The 16328-nt window shown below is 28.2% G+C and overlaps 1 protein-coding gene across 1 annotated transcript in view; it reads right to left on the bottom strand.

Moving 5' to 3' along the window:
• Nucleotides 1-13220: 13220 nt before the first annotated feature.
• LOC108564744 overlaps nt 13221-16328 on the bottom strand; it is a 19978-nt gene continuing 16870 nt past the window's right edge. The window contains exons 5-7 of the mRNA XM_017923856.1: nt 14346-14478; nt 13713-13942; nt 13221-13650 (exon numbers count right to left, since the gene is read on the bottom strand). Of these exons, the coding sequence (XP_017779345.1) occupies nt 13419-13650; nt 13713-13942; nt 14346-14478 (595 nt within the window). The 3' untranslated portion in view covers nt 13221-13418. The remainder of the gene's footprint in view (nt 13651-13712; nt 13943-14345; nt 14479-16328) is intronic.

Raw genomic sequence — 16328 nt, 5'->3', positions numbered from 1 at the left:
TCGATCAATTTAATATATTCAAATAGGACAATATTGTTCTTTAATTTATCGCCTTCTTTTGTTTTCCCACATTTAGACCGAAAGTTTTTCCCTTTTTTTATTTGTGTTTCCTTGCGTATATATTTTCCTTAAAAAGAATGAATGAAATGGGAAAACATGTAAATGCTGCACATAAATCTTACAAGCTTAGCCCAAATTCAAGTTATTTTATAAAATATTATACATATATTTTTACTTTCAATTGGCTATTGACCATAAGTTTTATTCTCAATTGGCTATTGACTTCAATGTCTACACTTAACTATAGTTCATTTGATTTGAATTAATTTGTATGATTTTCATCCAAGTTGAATTGCTTAACTATCCAAAATCAAATAATTTTACCATTTACATAAAGTTATTTTTATAGAAACTTTTATTCTCAATTGGCTATTGACTTCAATATGTACACTTAACTATAGTTAATTTGATTTGTATTAATTTGAATGATTATCATCCAAGTTCAATTGCTTAACTATGCAAAATCAAGTAATTTTATAACATCAAGTTATTTTTCCAATAGACTTAAAACTTGGTTAAAGAAGTAATATAAGTTTTGAACTTGTTATTTTTGTTTGTATTAATTTTTATGATTTTCATCCATGTTCAATTGCTTAACTATCCAATATCATGTAATTTTACCATTTACATCAAGTTATTTTCTTAGAAAGTTTCATTCTCAATTGGCTATTGACTTCAATGTCTACACTTACCTATAGTTAATTTGATTTGTATTAATTTTTACGATTTTCATCCAACTTCAATTGCTTAACTATGCAAAATTAAGTAATTTTACCATTTAAATCAAGTTATTTTTATAGAAAGTTTCATTCTCAATTGGCTATTGACTTCAATGTCTATACTTAACTGTAGAAAATATGATTTGTATTAATTTTTATAATTTTCATCCAAGTTCAATTGCTTAACTATCCAAAATCAAGTAATTTTACCATTTATATGAAGTTATTTTTATAGAAAGTTTCATTCTCAATTGTATATTGACTTCAATGTCCACATTTAACTATAGTTAATTTGATTTGTATTAATTTTTATGATTTTCATCCAAGTTCAATTGCTTAACTATCTAAAATCAAGTAATTTTACATCAAGTTATTTTTTAGAAAGTTTCATTCTCAATTGGCTATTGACTTCATTGTCTACACTTAACTATAGTTAATTTGATTTGCATTAATTTGCATGATTTTCATTCATGTTCAATTGCTTAACTATCGAAAATCAAGTAATTTTACCATTTACATCAATTTATTTTTGTAGAAAGTTTCATTCTCTATTGGCTATTGACCTTAATGTGTACACTTAATTATAGTGAATTTGAGTTGTATTAATTTTAATCATTTTTATCCAAGTTCAATTGCTTAACTAGTAAAAGTATGAAAAATTATTGATCTCAAACCCAAAATCAAGCTATTTTTTTTTAGAAAATTTCACTCTCAATTGGCTATTGACTTCAATGTCTACACTTAACTATAGTTAATTTGATTTGTGTTAATTTTTATGTTTTTCATCCATGTTCAATTGCTTAACTATCTAAAGTCAAATTATTTTACAAATTAAATTATTTATAGAAATTTTATTATTACTTTTTCAGAATATTTCATTTTAAATTGTCCTAAAGTTTCATTCTCAATTGGTTATTGACTTCATTGTCTACACTTAACTATAGTTAATTTGATTTGCATTAATTTGCATGATTTTCATTCATGTTCAATTGCTTAACTATCTAAAATCAAGTAATTTTACCATTTACATCAATTTATTTTTGTAGAAAGTTTTATTCTATATTGGCTATTGACCTTAATGTGTACACTTAAGTATAGTGAATTTGAGTTGTATTAATTTTAATCATTTTCATCCAAGTTCAATTGCTTAACTATGAAAAAATCGAAAAATGCTTTTAATACTTTCACGATATCGAAATTATATTTTAGACCTTTTAGACAAACTAGAAGATAAATTTAAAAAATTTAATACAAAAATATCTATCATTTTCACGTACATTTTGTATCATCTCCTTCGTGCACAAAAGTAATTACGTCGACGTGAATATATGAGTTTTTCGAGTTTTGATTTTTTAGTTCGTTTGTTCCAGCTAGTGTAGATTTAATTTTTGATGTCTTGCAAAGTGAAAGTGGTCCAACTACCATCAATCACGTCGCCCACATTTGGCGAGAGAGCGCGACGAAAAGCAGTGTGGAGATGCACGTTTCTCTCGTTCATTATTATTTATTTTTTTCTTACATACTCGAATTCTTCTTATGATTCCTATGGTAAATCTAGATGAAAAGAACCGTTGATTCAGAAGAGCAATTAGCAAATAACTCGGAACGGAACGTGTAAATATGTGTTTGTTGTTGTTGTTGCCATGGCAACGCAAACAAGAGATACCAAGATACGAGAGAGGTCACCTTGAGATTGAGATAGTTATCCAACGACTTTTAATAACATCGATATTATACACCTAAACAAAGTTACATAAACTTTCATAATAGTTTAAGGAAAAAAAATACTTAATTGCGACATTAATATAAGTCTAATATCTTAATTTAAACATACAAATATTTTACGTACAAAACATCAAACAGATAGATATTATCATGGTGGTAGCTATTATTGGTGCAGTGTGTGCACGGCTTTAAATTTGCTGGTTGCCATGGTGATTTTGCGCGCCATTTTTAAAAAAGGCAATCTTGATTTGTAATTAAATAAAATTCACCCTCGCGCGGTTTTCTGGGACCTTGAGGTGGGGATTAATGGTTTCCCTTTCATTAACCTTACACTCCGAGCACTTAAATCTGACGCGGTTATGTTGCTTTTTTTAAATATTTTTATTTTACTCGAAAAAAAATATATTCGCATGAAAAGTAAAATACACCGAAAAGAATGATGAGAGAGAGAGAGATGAAAAAATGTAATAAAGTCACGGGAATTAACACCGCAAATCGATAATACACTTAAAAATCTCTTAAATTTTTAACGTTTTGTTGATTTATCATACAAGTTGACTTCATTTTCATTTTAATATTGTTTACTTGTATTTTTTTTTTCATGTATCATGTATCATTTTCAAGAATGATTTGCTTTTCGCATACTTTTAACATAAAAAAAAACCTATTTTCTCTTCACAATTTTATTAATTTCTTAGATTTTATAAATTTTCCAAAATTATTAGGCAATAATTGTTACATCAAAAGATGTTAAAGACTAAGTCATATCTAAAACTTTTGGAGTTTTTTTGAAAAAAAATAAAAAATCTTATTAAAAATAACATTATTTAACAATTTTTATATCAAAAAAGTAATTCATTTCGTAAAATTAAGAAATTAATTGAAAAATAATTTAAAGAAATTATCATATCTTATTGATTAATTAACAATATTTAACAATTTTTATGTCAAAAGAAGCGCAATTAATGATACTTTCATATATAATAAAAAAATATTTGAAAACTTTTTGAGTAATTATGTGAAAAATTTCCATATCTCAATAATTAATCAAGATTATTTAATAATATTTATGTAAAAAAATACTCAATTAGTGACCATTTCATATGTAAGCATTAAGATATAAAAACTTTTCGAGTAATTTTGTAAAATTAAAAAATATTATTAGAAAAAAATAAATGTAAAAAATCGTCATATCTTAGTTATTAATTAACATTACTTACCAATTTTTATATTAAAAGGACTTCTTACATATATAAAATGTTAATAGTATATGATTTATTTTTTAAAAAATATCAATTTTTAAATTTCAACTAAATTTGTATCAATTTTTTACCTGCAAATTTCCCAAAGTTCTATGAAGCAGTTTCGAGCAAGATTTTGCAACTTACGAGACTTTCCGTTGTTGTTTCCCCAATGATCTCCGATGTTCGCTTTTATATCCCCTGCATTAATTTAATTACGATCGATATCCGCCAAAAAAAGAAAGGATATAAAAAGTGGGAAAAACTTCCTTCCGTTTCCCTTTGGGTCCTCTCCTCTTACAGAAGCTTTCTCCATCCTAACTTTTGCCTTTTGCGATAAACCCCATCGATTTTTTCCTCTCAATTCCCTTTTTTTTCTTTGCTCTTCTCTGCTCTACTTTTTTTTTAAACATAATTTAATTATTTCCTCTCGTAAAAGCTCCGAGGAAGACCGTAAAAAAGAAGGATCTTCCCACTTTCCTTCCGTGCGAAATGCAATTTACTCCAAAAAGAAGAATATAATAATTTCATTACGTCAAAATTTCGTTGCATAATGCACAAACTTTACTTTTTTTGTTTGTTTGTTTTGTTTTTGACAGTCTCCTCACGAACTTTCCACCTTAATTAAACAAGATTTTAATTAAAAGTTATTCTGCGCTTTACTCACATTTGGCGTTTGTAAAATCTCATTTATCTTCATTTTGTATTCGGTTTTTCTCTACCCTTTGATAAATTTTCCAGTAAATTTTAATTATTTATTTTTTCTTTCAATCGAAAACGAAAATAAGCATTAAATTTCAATTAAAACTATTAAAAGTATTCAAAAAAACGTAAAGTGGAGCAAGGTTAACTAATTGCTTAAAAATACGTATTTTTTTCAAAGAATATTTTAAACAATTTTGTCCAATTGTATTGAATGATTGAAATATTTTTTTAACATAAACATAATTTTCCAAAGAAAATATCATTTTCATAAAACTCAAAATGATTACAGTTTACTACAAATTTGTACTTGTAACAACTATTGCATTTTCTTTGATTGATCAACATTTCATTAAAAAATAATTAATGGCTATAAAATTATCGAAATTATATAACAAACTAATTGATTATTTATTTGTTAACGATCGAAATCTTCAATAGTTTAGTTTCAACGTTAAAAGTCCGAGTGTGTGTGCAAATTGATTGTAAATTGATAACAAAAAAAATAACCTATAATTACGCGTGACGATTGAAACGTTTTCTTACAAACAAAAAACCTATCATTAATTATAATTGAGACCATTTAACTGACATATTTATAAATTACGTAAGAAACTATGCAAGATGATAACATCAGGCATCACCAATTTTGGTCAAACAAAATGTATTTTTTGATATGTGAAAGTAATTTTACAGATTTTAATCTCAAATTTATATCTACACACAGTATTGGATTTAGTTATTGGAATGAAACACATATTTTTTTTGAAAATAGTTCATTGTCAGGTACAAATATCACTATTATGTATGTATATGTTTAGTGTGAGCACTTAAGTTAGTTGTATTATATTTAATAAACGCAAGATTGACAATTTGCAAATAAGCGGCGGATATATCCGCCCTATCCTTAACACATGCTTAACATACACAAAACTTGGATACATTCATACATTGACTAGCGAATGTGCACATTTACCATATACTACGTTTTTGCTCTAAAATTAACCAATCTCTTTTCTTATTTATCTGTGTTAATTATCTGATTTACAAATCATTAATGAAATTAAGTAATGGTTTTGAAAATTATTACGCAAGATTATTATAAATTACGTAAGAATCTATGCAAGATGATAACATCAGACATCACCAATTTTAGTCAAAGAAAATGTATTTTTTGATATGTGAAAGTAATTTTACAGATTTTAATCTCAAATTTATATCTACACACAGTGTCTCAATAAGAGTGATGGATTTAGTTATTGGAATGAAACACATGATTTTTTTGGAAATAGTTCATTGTCAGATACAAATATCACTATTATGTATGTGTATGTTTAGTTAGAGCACTTAAGTTAGTTGTATCATATTTACTAAACGCAAGATTGACAATTTGCGAATAAGCGGCGGATATATCCGCCCGATTCTTAAAAATCCCAAAACTTGGATAAATTCATAAATTGACTAGCGAATGTGCACATTTATCATATACTACGTTTTTGCTCTAAAAATAACCAATCTCTTTTTTTCATTATCTCTGTTAATTATCTGATTTACGAATCATTAATGAAATTACGTAATAAAAAATTGCGCAAGATTTGGGCGTGAACTTATTTTCTTTTCTATCTTCAACGGTTCATTATTAATAGAATTGCGTTTAAGTCTCGTTGGAGCCAAAATACTTTACGTAACTCAGGTTGAAGAAAGAAAGAAACATTCTAACTGTAATTTAGTACCTTTTACCTGGAAGGACCGGAAACGGCCCTCAAGAATTCCAACTATTTGTTACACCTTTTCACAAATTTTCTGTTTTCTTTCTTTTTATGACCACGTCTACAATTTCCAATTTGCCAGCATGTAATTTGCACGTGTTGTCTTGTTATAATTTTTTTTTTGTAATTTATTTTGGAAATAATTTAGGAGGTCCATAAAAATCTGCCCACGTCTTTCGCTTTGTGAACGGCGGCAAAAATTTTGCTTTCCTTTCGCGAAACTGTGACATGGAAGAGGCGGATTTGCTCCGTCGTAAAATTCTCTTCAAGACGTCCCAAATAATTTATTTGTTTAATTAATTCAATGATTACACAATCAGTTTTGTCTTTGCTTGTATAAAATTGTTTGTGCAAATTTAGTATAGTTTTAATGCTTTGATTTTTTGTAATCAGTTTGTTTTGTTGATCAAATAACCATAAATTAAATTCCTTCTGTTCACTTTCTTTAAATAAAATATATACAATTATTCGATAAAATTAAAGTAAATTAAGTTTATTGTTTATTTAAATTTTTAAAAATTGATTGTTATTTAGACTGTAAATCATAGGAAATCGGCAAAAGTTACAAATATGACAGATAACACTTTGGAACCGTCAAACAATTAGCTTTCATTTGCATGCTCATTCATTATTGTGTCTTGTATAGTTATTGAGAAAATTGATGATTTGTGAAACGTTTTTTTTTTAATAATTACATTTTTGCGTATAAACATGCTAATATTAAACTATTATTTGAAATGGAATGTTAATATTTTTCCTCTTTTTTTTTTATAGACGCAAATCGTTACTGAATTCAATTAAAATTACCATTGTTTCCTTCCGATCGACGTAAAATGAATGAATTAGTATGTAAATGTGTAAAAAAATGAAATTAGAATTGTATAGACATTGCACGTTTAATGTAAAGTAATTGTCTGTTTTCGTTTTGCGTCTGGAATGCGGATTAATTTTTGACGATGACAAATATGTTGACACTTCATACGTTTTGTATGTCTTACACGTTGATGGATGGAATTGTTAAAAATATTTCAACAGCAAGAAAGAAAAACAAATAATAATAATTGAATTCCAAGAAAATTACATTTTACATATTTTTTTTTTATTTCTTTTTTACATTTCATTATTTTTATGAGAATAAAAGATTGATCAACGTTTCTCAACGTATGTGTCGGGAAATGACAGCTGTCACTTTGTATCAAAACAAGGAATTGGTGATATATACTCTTAGCAATTGTTCGCAAAATGACAACTGTTACATAGTGTCAAAGTGAGGAACTGGTGATATACTCTTAGCAATTGGTTCGCAAAATGACAGCTGTCACCTTGTGTCAAAGTGCAGAACTGATATACTCTTAGCAATTGGTTCGCGAAATGACAGCTGTCACGTTGTGTCAAAGTGAGGAACTGGTGATATACTCTTAGCAATTGGTTTGCGAAATACCAATTTATACCTTTTGTCAAAGTGAGGAACTAGTGATATACTCTTAGCAATTGGTTCGCAAAATGACAGCTGTCTCCTTGTGTCAAACCGAGGATCTGGTGAAATACTTCTAACAATTGGTTTGTGAAATGACAGCTGTCACCTTGTGTCAAATCGAGGAACTGGCTATGAACTAGTATGAAAGTAATTAAGTCACGCTACTAATAGAAAGAAATAGGTTGGCAAAAATGTTCAGAAACGCTGTTGAAAAACACGCAAAAAAAATCAAAAATTTAAAAGAAATATGATAAAAATAAACAAATTTGTTAGTTGCGCCATCTTGTTGGAACTAGTAAAGTAACTTAAACCAATTTCAATTGAATCTATACGTTTGATTTCGTATTAAGTTTTGAAAACGTTTCTATCGTATGTTTTAAATGAAATTGGGACGCGAATTCCCTCAGGAAAACTGCAACAGTTTTCCTTCGAGAAAATCGCGATTCGAAATGCTCGCCCATCCTTCCCATCGCAGGAAGCGCATCAATATAATTGCCGTGTCCTCATCCCGACTTTAATCCGATGATAAAATCACGCCTTTCGCATTTCCTCACTGATTTCCCTCAACTTTTTTATTTTAAATTTCATTAAAAAAAACGTTTTTCGCGTTTCCTTGTAGAAATATCGATTTTGCCATCAACATTTTGTTTTCAATTTTCTTTAAATAATAAAAGAAATGCTTTTCGCATTTCTTTTCAAAAATCTCGATTTTTCACTCAACGTTTTATTACCAATATTCTTTTTAATAAACGACTTTTTTAAATTTCATTGCAGAAATCTCGATTTTTCCTCAATATTTTAAAACAACTTTTTAAAATGAAACGCTTTTCGCATTTCCTTCAATTTTTTATTTTAAATTTTATTAAAAAAAAATGTTTTTCGCATTTCCTTGTAGAAATATCGTTTTTTCCATCAACATTTTATTTTCAATTTTCTTTAAATAATAAAAGAAACGCTTTTCGCATTCCTTTGCAAAAATCTCGATTTTCACTCAACGTTTTATTACCAATATTCTTTTTAATAAACGACTTTTTAAAATTTCATTGCAGAAATCTCGATTTTTCCTCAATATTTCAAAACGATTTTTTTAAAATGAAACGCTTTTCGCATTTCTTTGCACAAATCTTAATATTCCTCTCAACATTTTATTTTCAATTTTACTTTAAATATAGAAAAAAAAAACGACTTTTTAAAAAGAAACGCGTTGAGAAAAGTTACTTTACGTTTCTAAAGAATGGAAAGAGCAATGAATTCCCGATTTGCTTCCCACTTCCTTTATACTTTTCTTATTTTTCCTATGTTTTCCGCTATTCCGTATGAAAATCCATCCGGAATGAGAATACTGCTTGGAATGCCAATATGCCGAGTTCGATGGCTTCGTGCCAAGATTGCACATACATACTTACACCCGTAAAGACGCGCGGGGTGGGTTTAATATATAAAAGGCGAGCAAAAAAAGGAAAACTCAGGTTTTTTTCCTTCTTTTTACAGGGAAAAGAACAAAAAGTTTGCGATTTGAATTCCTTGCGTTTTCTTCCCTTTTCTTTTATTCGTTTCCTCATCGACCGCTAAACGTTTCAACTGCAGAAACGTTTATTTCCCGGAGGAAGGATGAAATTTGTCGTCGAAAAGATACAGTTTCTTGTGCACGCTGTCACAGCTTATTTAGTAGACGTCAAAACTTATCGAACGAAAGTTATTGCTTACAAAGTGCAAGGACGTTCGTATTGAAATTTACACATAGTTTTGTGACACGATTTCAAGTTTTTTTATTTGATTGTACTTTGCTACAATTTGAAAAATAACGTAATTTCATTGAAAATTTAATAAAAAAAATATATTTATTAAATATCTACTAAATTATTGGAATTGTAAAAAGAATGATGCAAAAATTATATCAAAAATACGGTTTATTTTTTAAAGTTGTCATAAAAGAAGCGTAATTCTTTTGTTTTGACGCAATTTTTGTTCTTTTGAGGTTATGTAAGTTATTATTTAATATTAGTTTTGTATAAAGTGTCCAATTTTGATGTTTTAAAGAAAATCAATTAATATTGATTAATTTACAAATTATTTACATATAAAGTAGTAACGCTTCTTTTATGACAATTTGGACAAAAAAAAATGTGAAATAAAACTATTTTTTTTTATGAATATTTAGAGATTGAAATTGTTACTAAATGAGTTAAGAATAATTTTATGAATATAGATGAAATATTACGTGTATACTAAATTTATTCGACGGAAAATTCATATTTATTCAAGGATTTAATGCCGAAAACTTGCCACTTCCAAAAACCATGTCACGCTTAATTAACTAGGGAATAGAGGTGCACAAAAGGGAGCAATTTGTTTCTCCCGAAAACCTTTCCAGAAAACTTGAACGAAAACAAAACGAAACAAACTTTGACGCAGTGTACGTAAATATAAATTTAAAACTAAAGTTATTAACTTCATTATTAATTTTAATTATAACAATCTTTTGTTGCAACTGTAATTTTATAATAATTGTGTTTATGAAAATAATGATTTTTTATAAAGAAACTTTTGTCAGTCAACATTATTTATTAAAAATTGTAAAATGTTGTGTTTTTATTTGGTTTAATGATAATTTTAATGAGAAAATGAGTATATTTACAAATTCAAATTAAATGCAATTTCCACTTAATTTATGTTAATGAAAACTTTAAAATTTTGTGTTTTTTTTATAGATTTAATGAGTATTTTAATGAGTGAATTAATTTTTCGTAAATTAAGAATTAAAACATAGAAATCTCTGGAATAAAAGTGAATTGGATAAAAGAAAAGATTTATTTGTTCTTAGTTTCGGTATGTAAATGTTGAGTCAGGTTTTATCTCGTTTTTTTCATCGAAATTACTGAGAAAAAATGGAAGGAAAGGGAAAAAGGACTGAAAGAAAAAAACTTAAAGATAGAAGATATAATAAAATATGATAAAGCCCATAAAAACCGAACCCATTTCTTATCTCAGTCAGCAATGAATGCAGATGGTTGATAGCGTTTCTCTTGTGGCCTTTGTCTCTCTTTCTGGATGGAAAGTCCAAGGTTAAATATTATATTTTTTGGGGGAGGAAACAGGAAATTCGCGTTGCTAGTTGTTCCGAGTTTAGGCTGATTATGTTGGATGTTCTTCTCTTTTTTTTAGGAAGGTCGAAGACCTCTCGTCCGGACGATTACGGTGGTAACGATCTACGAGACTTTGTTGTGTGTGTGTGTAGTATGTATGGATAAGTTTATAAAGCAATTTGAGATTGATTCAACAAATCATTGTTAGTTACGATCGGAGAGGACGGATAATGGTTTGGATGAGCGAGGAAGAAGTAATGGGACCATTATTATCCGTCGATGCGTTTCCTAATTGTCAGCAAAAAACCGGTTGCATCTATTTCTATAGTGCAATGTGCATAATTCCATCCAAAGCCAGACTACCTTGAAAATACACAAACTTTTCATATGATCTTTACTACAGAAATACACTGAAATACATTAAGAGTACAAAGAATTCTTTATTTTATTTAATTATCGTAAATTATTACTAAGATACAGCGATTAGTACAATAAATTTTAATCCTTTTAAAATTAAGTGATTAGTTATCAATATTTAGATGTTAGTTATCAAAAGATGCGCAATTTTAGACATATTATAATGTAAACATACAGTATATAAATATGTTGATCATTTTTGAATGAATCAAAAAAAATTACATTCAAAATCCAATGATTATTTGTTAATTGTTTAGGCTATATCTCTATCTCTATATATTAAGATTACGTAACAATTATTATACCAAAAGATGAGCAATTGAAGACCCATTATTATGAAGTACAAAAATATATAAAAAGTTTCATTGTTTTTGAACTACTAAAAAATAGATTAAAAAAGGTTTAGAAAAATGTTGTAATTAAAAAAAATAAAATCTTAATTTTATAATATTTTTGTTTATGAAAATAATGAATTTTTATAAAGAAACTTTTGTCAGTCAACATTATTTATTAAAAATTGTAAAATGTTATGTTTTTATTTGGTTTAATGATTATTTTAATGAGTGAATTAATTTTTCGTAAATTAAAATTCATTGTTTTTGAACTACTTAAATATAGATTAAAAAAGTTTTAGAAAAATGTTGTAATTAAAAAAATATAATCTTAATGATTTTTATATTAAAAATATGTGAAATTTAAACAAAATATTTATGATTTCATCCCTTAAATCATTGTTTACACACATGTCATATACATTTATGCTCTTGACTTGGTTTCTTGTACACCTGATGATGTGAAAGTTGGTCTGTGAATTATGCAACTTTCGTGTGAGGTGAAGAGTAATAAGAAGTAAAAAAAAATAAGGAGTAGTAGCAGAGAAGTTGAGGAACCCAGTTTCGAACGTGCAACGTGTGTTGCATAAATTAACGCATGTTGACGGGGACGCCGCTATGCGGAAGTTTTCCCACATAAATCAACGAATTTCCATTGCTAATGTCACGCAGTTTAAGAGTGCCAAAGTCAACCGCCGGAGATGACAAAAGTGATCAAAACCGCAATTAGGATAAGATTAATTAGGTTTAATGGGACTAGTTTTATTGAATTTCTTGTTGAAGTTTTGACAGCTTATTATAGAAGAATGGTAAATAGCACAAATTTGGTAGTAAGTTTAATGGAAAAAGGAGAATTTTGTCTTTAATTTGTGTATTTGAATTTATAATTGATGTGCGTAGTTATCCAGTAATTAAATAAAATATAAAGACATGACACAAAAAAATGAGAATTTTCGAAAAAAAAAAATGTTTTTTTAAAACAAATTGGAAGAAAGCAATTATATAATTTGATAACTATAAAATAATTGAGTTAAATTATTATGTATAAGGTAGATAATAAACATGAATAAAAATTTTAATTAAATAATTTTATTAACAAATGTACCAACAAATTCTACAAACTAAAAAAAAATATTGTATAAAAAATAATTAATGTAATGATAATACTTTGTATAATGTAATATAAATAAGTCGATTAAATAATAATTTGTGTAATCGAAGAATTGTTAAATTAACAGATGAAAAATGCTTATGTTAAAAAGAATAATTAAATACAAAAAATGATGCAGGGTTATATTAAAAAAAAAACACAACTGATGGATTCTCAAAATTATTATAAGTTTGTAATAAATATGATTCATGTATATTTTTTTTTGTTTCATATTTTGTTAAATTTATCAAAGCAAACATTGAAATATTTTGAAAACTTTAATTTTTGTAAAACGATTTTTGTTGTTTTTTATATATTAAAAATATATTGAAATTAAGGAATTTTTTTAACTATTTTAAAAGTATGTATATAATTTAATTTACGTTTTTGACAACTATTGTTTGTAAATGTGACAGCTGTCAAAGTTGACATATGTGTATTTGATAAATTTTAAATTATTAAAATCTCCTTGACAACCATTTTTTGAAATATTGTTTAAATAAGTAAGACAGCTGTCAAAGTTGTCAAATAGGTTTGTTTGAAATGAAATGGACTGAAAATGTAAACAGAGATTGTCGGATAATCCTATCAGTGGGTTTTCGATTAGATAATCCCATAAATGAGGGAATGCGAGGAGGAACATAGTAAAGTTGTGGCTAATTGCCGATGTAGTGAAAAGATATAGACGTTTGAAGAGGGGCGGAAGTGTACTTTGGAATGTACAATGATTGGGGAATCAATTAGAAGGGTGAATTGGCCGTGACGACGACGGCCTTGTGGACGCAGATCCCGTTCCTGAGGAGAGCGGGCCAGAGGTAAGCTCTGACTATGTCGCTTCCCCTCTCCGAGGAATGATGTCTTTGGTGACGTTCGCCCTGCATCCTGATGGGAATCTGGAAGTCCGTCTCCAGCTCGTACGGCGGCTGCTGATTCACCATCAACCAGGCTGTCCTCGTAACCTCGGCAACGTACCTAAACGGATTACCAACAAGAGATTATCAAAGCGACTAACAGATGACCCTGTGTATTCGAACCTGTGCAGTGGACTGCAATCCTCCAAGCACCTGTACTCCCTGAGCGTGTCGCAGACAAGAGCCACGACCTGATGTTCAGCATCCCCAAGCGGAAAGGACTCGGCGTTCGAAGCCAGACATTTGATCAACTCTGACCTCAAATTCCCGCTGCTGCGACCATCCACGTGAAGCGTCCTGAACGTATCCCTGATCTTCGTCTCCCTCAGGTTCCTGCAGGTCCTGAAAGCCAGCTGCAAGAGAGAGAGTAGAGACGAGAGAAGATGTAATTCGTTGCTGCTGGTTAATTGGGCGAAAAGGGATGGTAGGAGACGAGGAAACACTCATCAAATCTATATTTAACGGGGGCAAAAGCCCGCACGACTACGGCCGTAAGTGCGATGCTAGTGGGGTGTTGGAGAAGGATGCGGATGAAGAATGGGGGGATGGTAAACACAATTCAATTATCTAAAAGGGGGATGTTTCTGCGAAGAGCACAGTAATAAATATTTCGGGGCGTTTCGCGCAATTAATTAGAAAATATGAACTAATTTCGTTAATTCATCAGGATGCGGAAGATGTAGACGAAGATACGAATAAGGATGATAACGAGGAATGAGAATGGGTATTCGTTAGTGGAGCGTTGGGACTACTCACGACAACTACGGAGAAGATAATTTTGGCTTTGAGCTGAGTGGCGTGTTGCAGGTCTGGCAGGGAATCCAAAGCCTCCAAAGCTCTCGGTCTGCTCTGGTAGTAGAGGCCTCCGTATCGACCGACCGCATCAATACTGAAACAATCCAATTATTAGCTGGAGCCAAGACTTTAGACTATCCGACAATGACACCTTCCGAACTCGTTGCGGTTGCGTTCGAAACACCATTAGAGCGTGCTGCTACTTAGTAAACTATCGAAACTTCTACACTCAAACAATTCCTCATTAAAATACAACTCTTGACTATATAACTTGGTAAATCTGAACTAGCGTATAATTTATTACATAATCAATCAACTTTACAACATTAATTCGCAAAAAAAATGCAATGAAATTCATTACTTATAAATTTAATAACGTCATTAAAGATATTTCCATTTCTATTCGAGATTGTCGTCAAAGGAAGCAAACTGGAGACTTCATGCGTTATTCATTTCAATTGTAACTATTGACAAATCTCTAGAAACGTCATTCAATTCACCTGTCACAGACGTATTGATAAATTTACAATCAATGCAATTATTAAATCAATCAATCAATTTCGTTTGAAAGTAAATTAGTTAGGAAGAATTACTTTGGTTGATAGACATAAATATTTCTAAACAAAATAATAAATTTGTTGAGAAAAATGAATGTAAATCGTTTGTAAATTATCAATACAAAAAGAAAACTGTATGTTTATTGACGATTAGCGAAGAAAACCTAATGGGAAATGATTGCCTGAAACACTGAATTCCTTTTTATGCGAATGTGCTAAACAATTGTTGTTTGTTTTTGATCTTTAGCGAAGTAATTGCAATTTCAAATAAAATTCATGATGAAAGAAAATTGTAAAATAATTCTTGTTCAAAAATGCATAATAGAAAATTATAATCTTAAGTTTATTTAGAAATCATTATAAATATTAATAATTTGGATAAAATCATTAGTTGTGTTGAAGTTGTGTAGAATAAAAAAATACAAATATTTTTGTTTGTTTTTGTAATAAAAGAAAACATTACTATTTTTAATTATTTATTTTTGTTCGTCAAAATGCGCATTGTTAGTCGGAAAAATAAAAATAAAAGACTACAAATAAATACATTTTACTTGCAAATAATTCAAATAAACTTAAAATCATTAACATTTATATAGAAAAAATTAAGTAATTAATTAAAAAAATACTTATTTGTATATTTTTATTTATTATTTGTAATTAACAAAATTTAGATCGTTTATTCTAATGATTATCAAATAAAAATTGACATAACCTCAATAACAAAAAAAATGACGTTAAAACTAAATAATAACGCTTCTTTTATGACAATTTATATTTTTTATTAATTACAAAATAAAGAAAGAAGTATTTTTACTTATTTTTTATAATTAACGTAATTTTGATTACTTATTCTATATGATTATCAAATAGAAATTGACAAAACCTCAATAAGAAAAAAAAAATGACGTTAAAACAATATAGTGACGCTTCTTTTATGACAGTTAATATTTTTATTAATTGCAAATTAAAGAAAGAATTATTTTTACTTATTTTTTACAATTAATGTAATTTTGTTTACTTATTCTATATGATTATCAAATATAAATTGACATAACCTCAATAAGAAAAAAATGACGTTAAAACAAAATAGTGACGCTTCTTTTATGACAGTTTATATTTTTATTAATTATAAATTGAAGAAAGAAGTATTTTTACTTATTTTTTATAATTAACGCAATTTTGATTACTTATTCTATATGATTATCAAATAGAAATTGACATAACCTCAATAAGGAAAAAATGACGTTAAAACTAAATAATAGTGCTTCTTTTATGACAGTTTATATTTTTATAAATTACAAATTAAAGAAAGAAGTATTTTTACTTATTTTTTGTAATTAACGTAATTTTGATTACTTATTCTATATGATTATCAAATAAAAATTGA

This window comes from Nicrophorus vespilloides, unplaced genomic scaffold, assembly GCF_001412225.1.
Source record: "Nicrophorus vespilloides isolate i.1.1-1 unplaced genomic scaffold, Nicve_v1.0, whole genome shotgun sequence".
In the NCBI taxonomy this organism is placed as follows: Eukaryota; Metazoa; Arthropoda; class Insecta; order Coleoptera; family Silphidae; genus Nicrophorus; species Nicrophorus vespilloides.
Note: the sequence above shows the minus strand (reverse complement) of the source record. Positions and strands in the feature narration are given on the sequence as shown.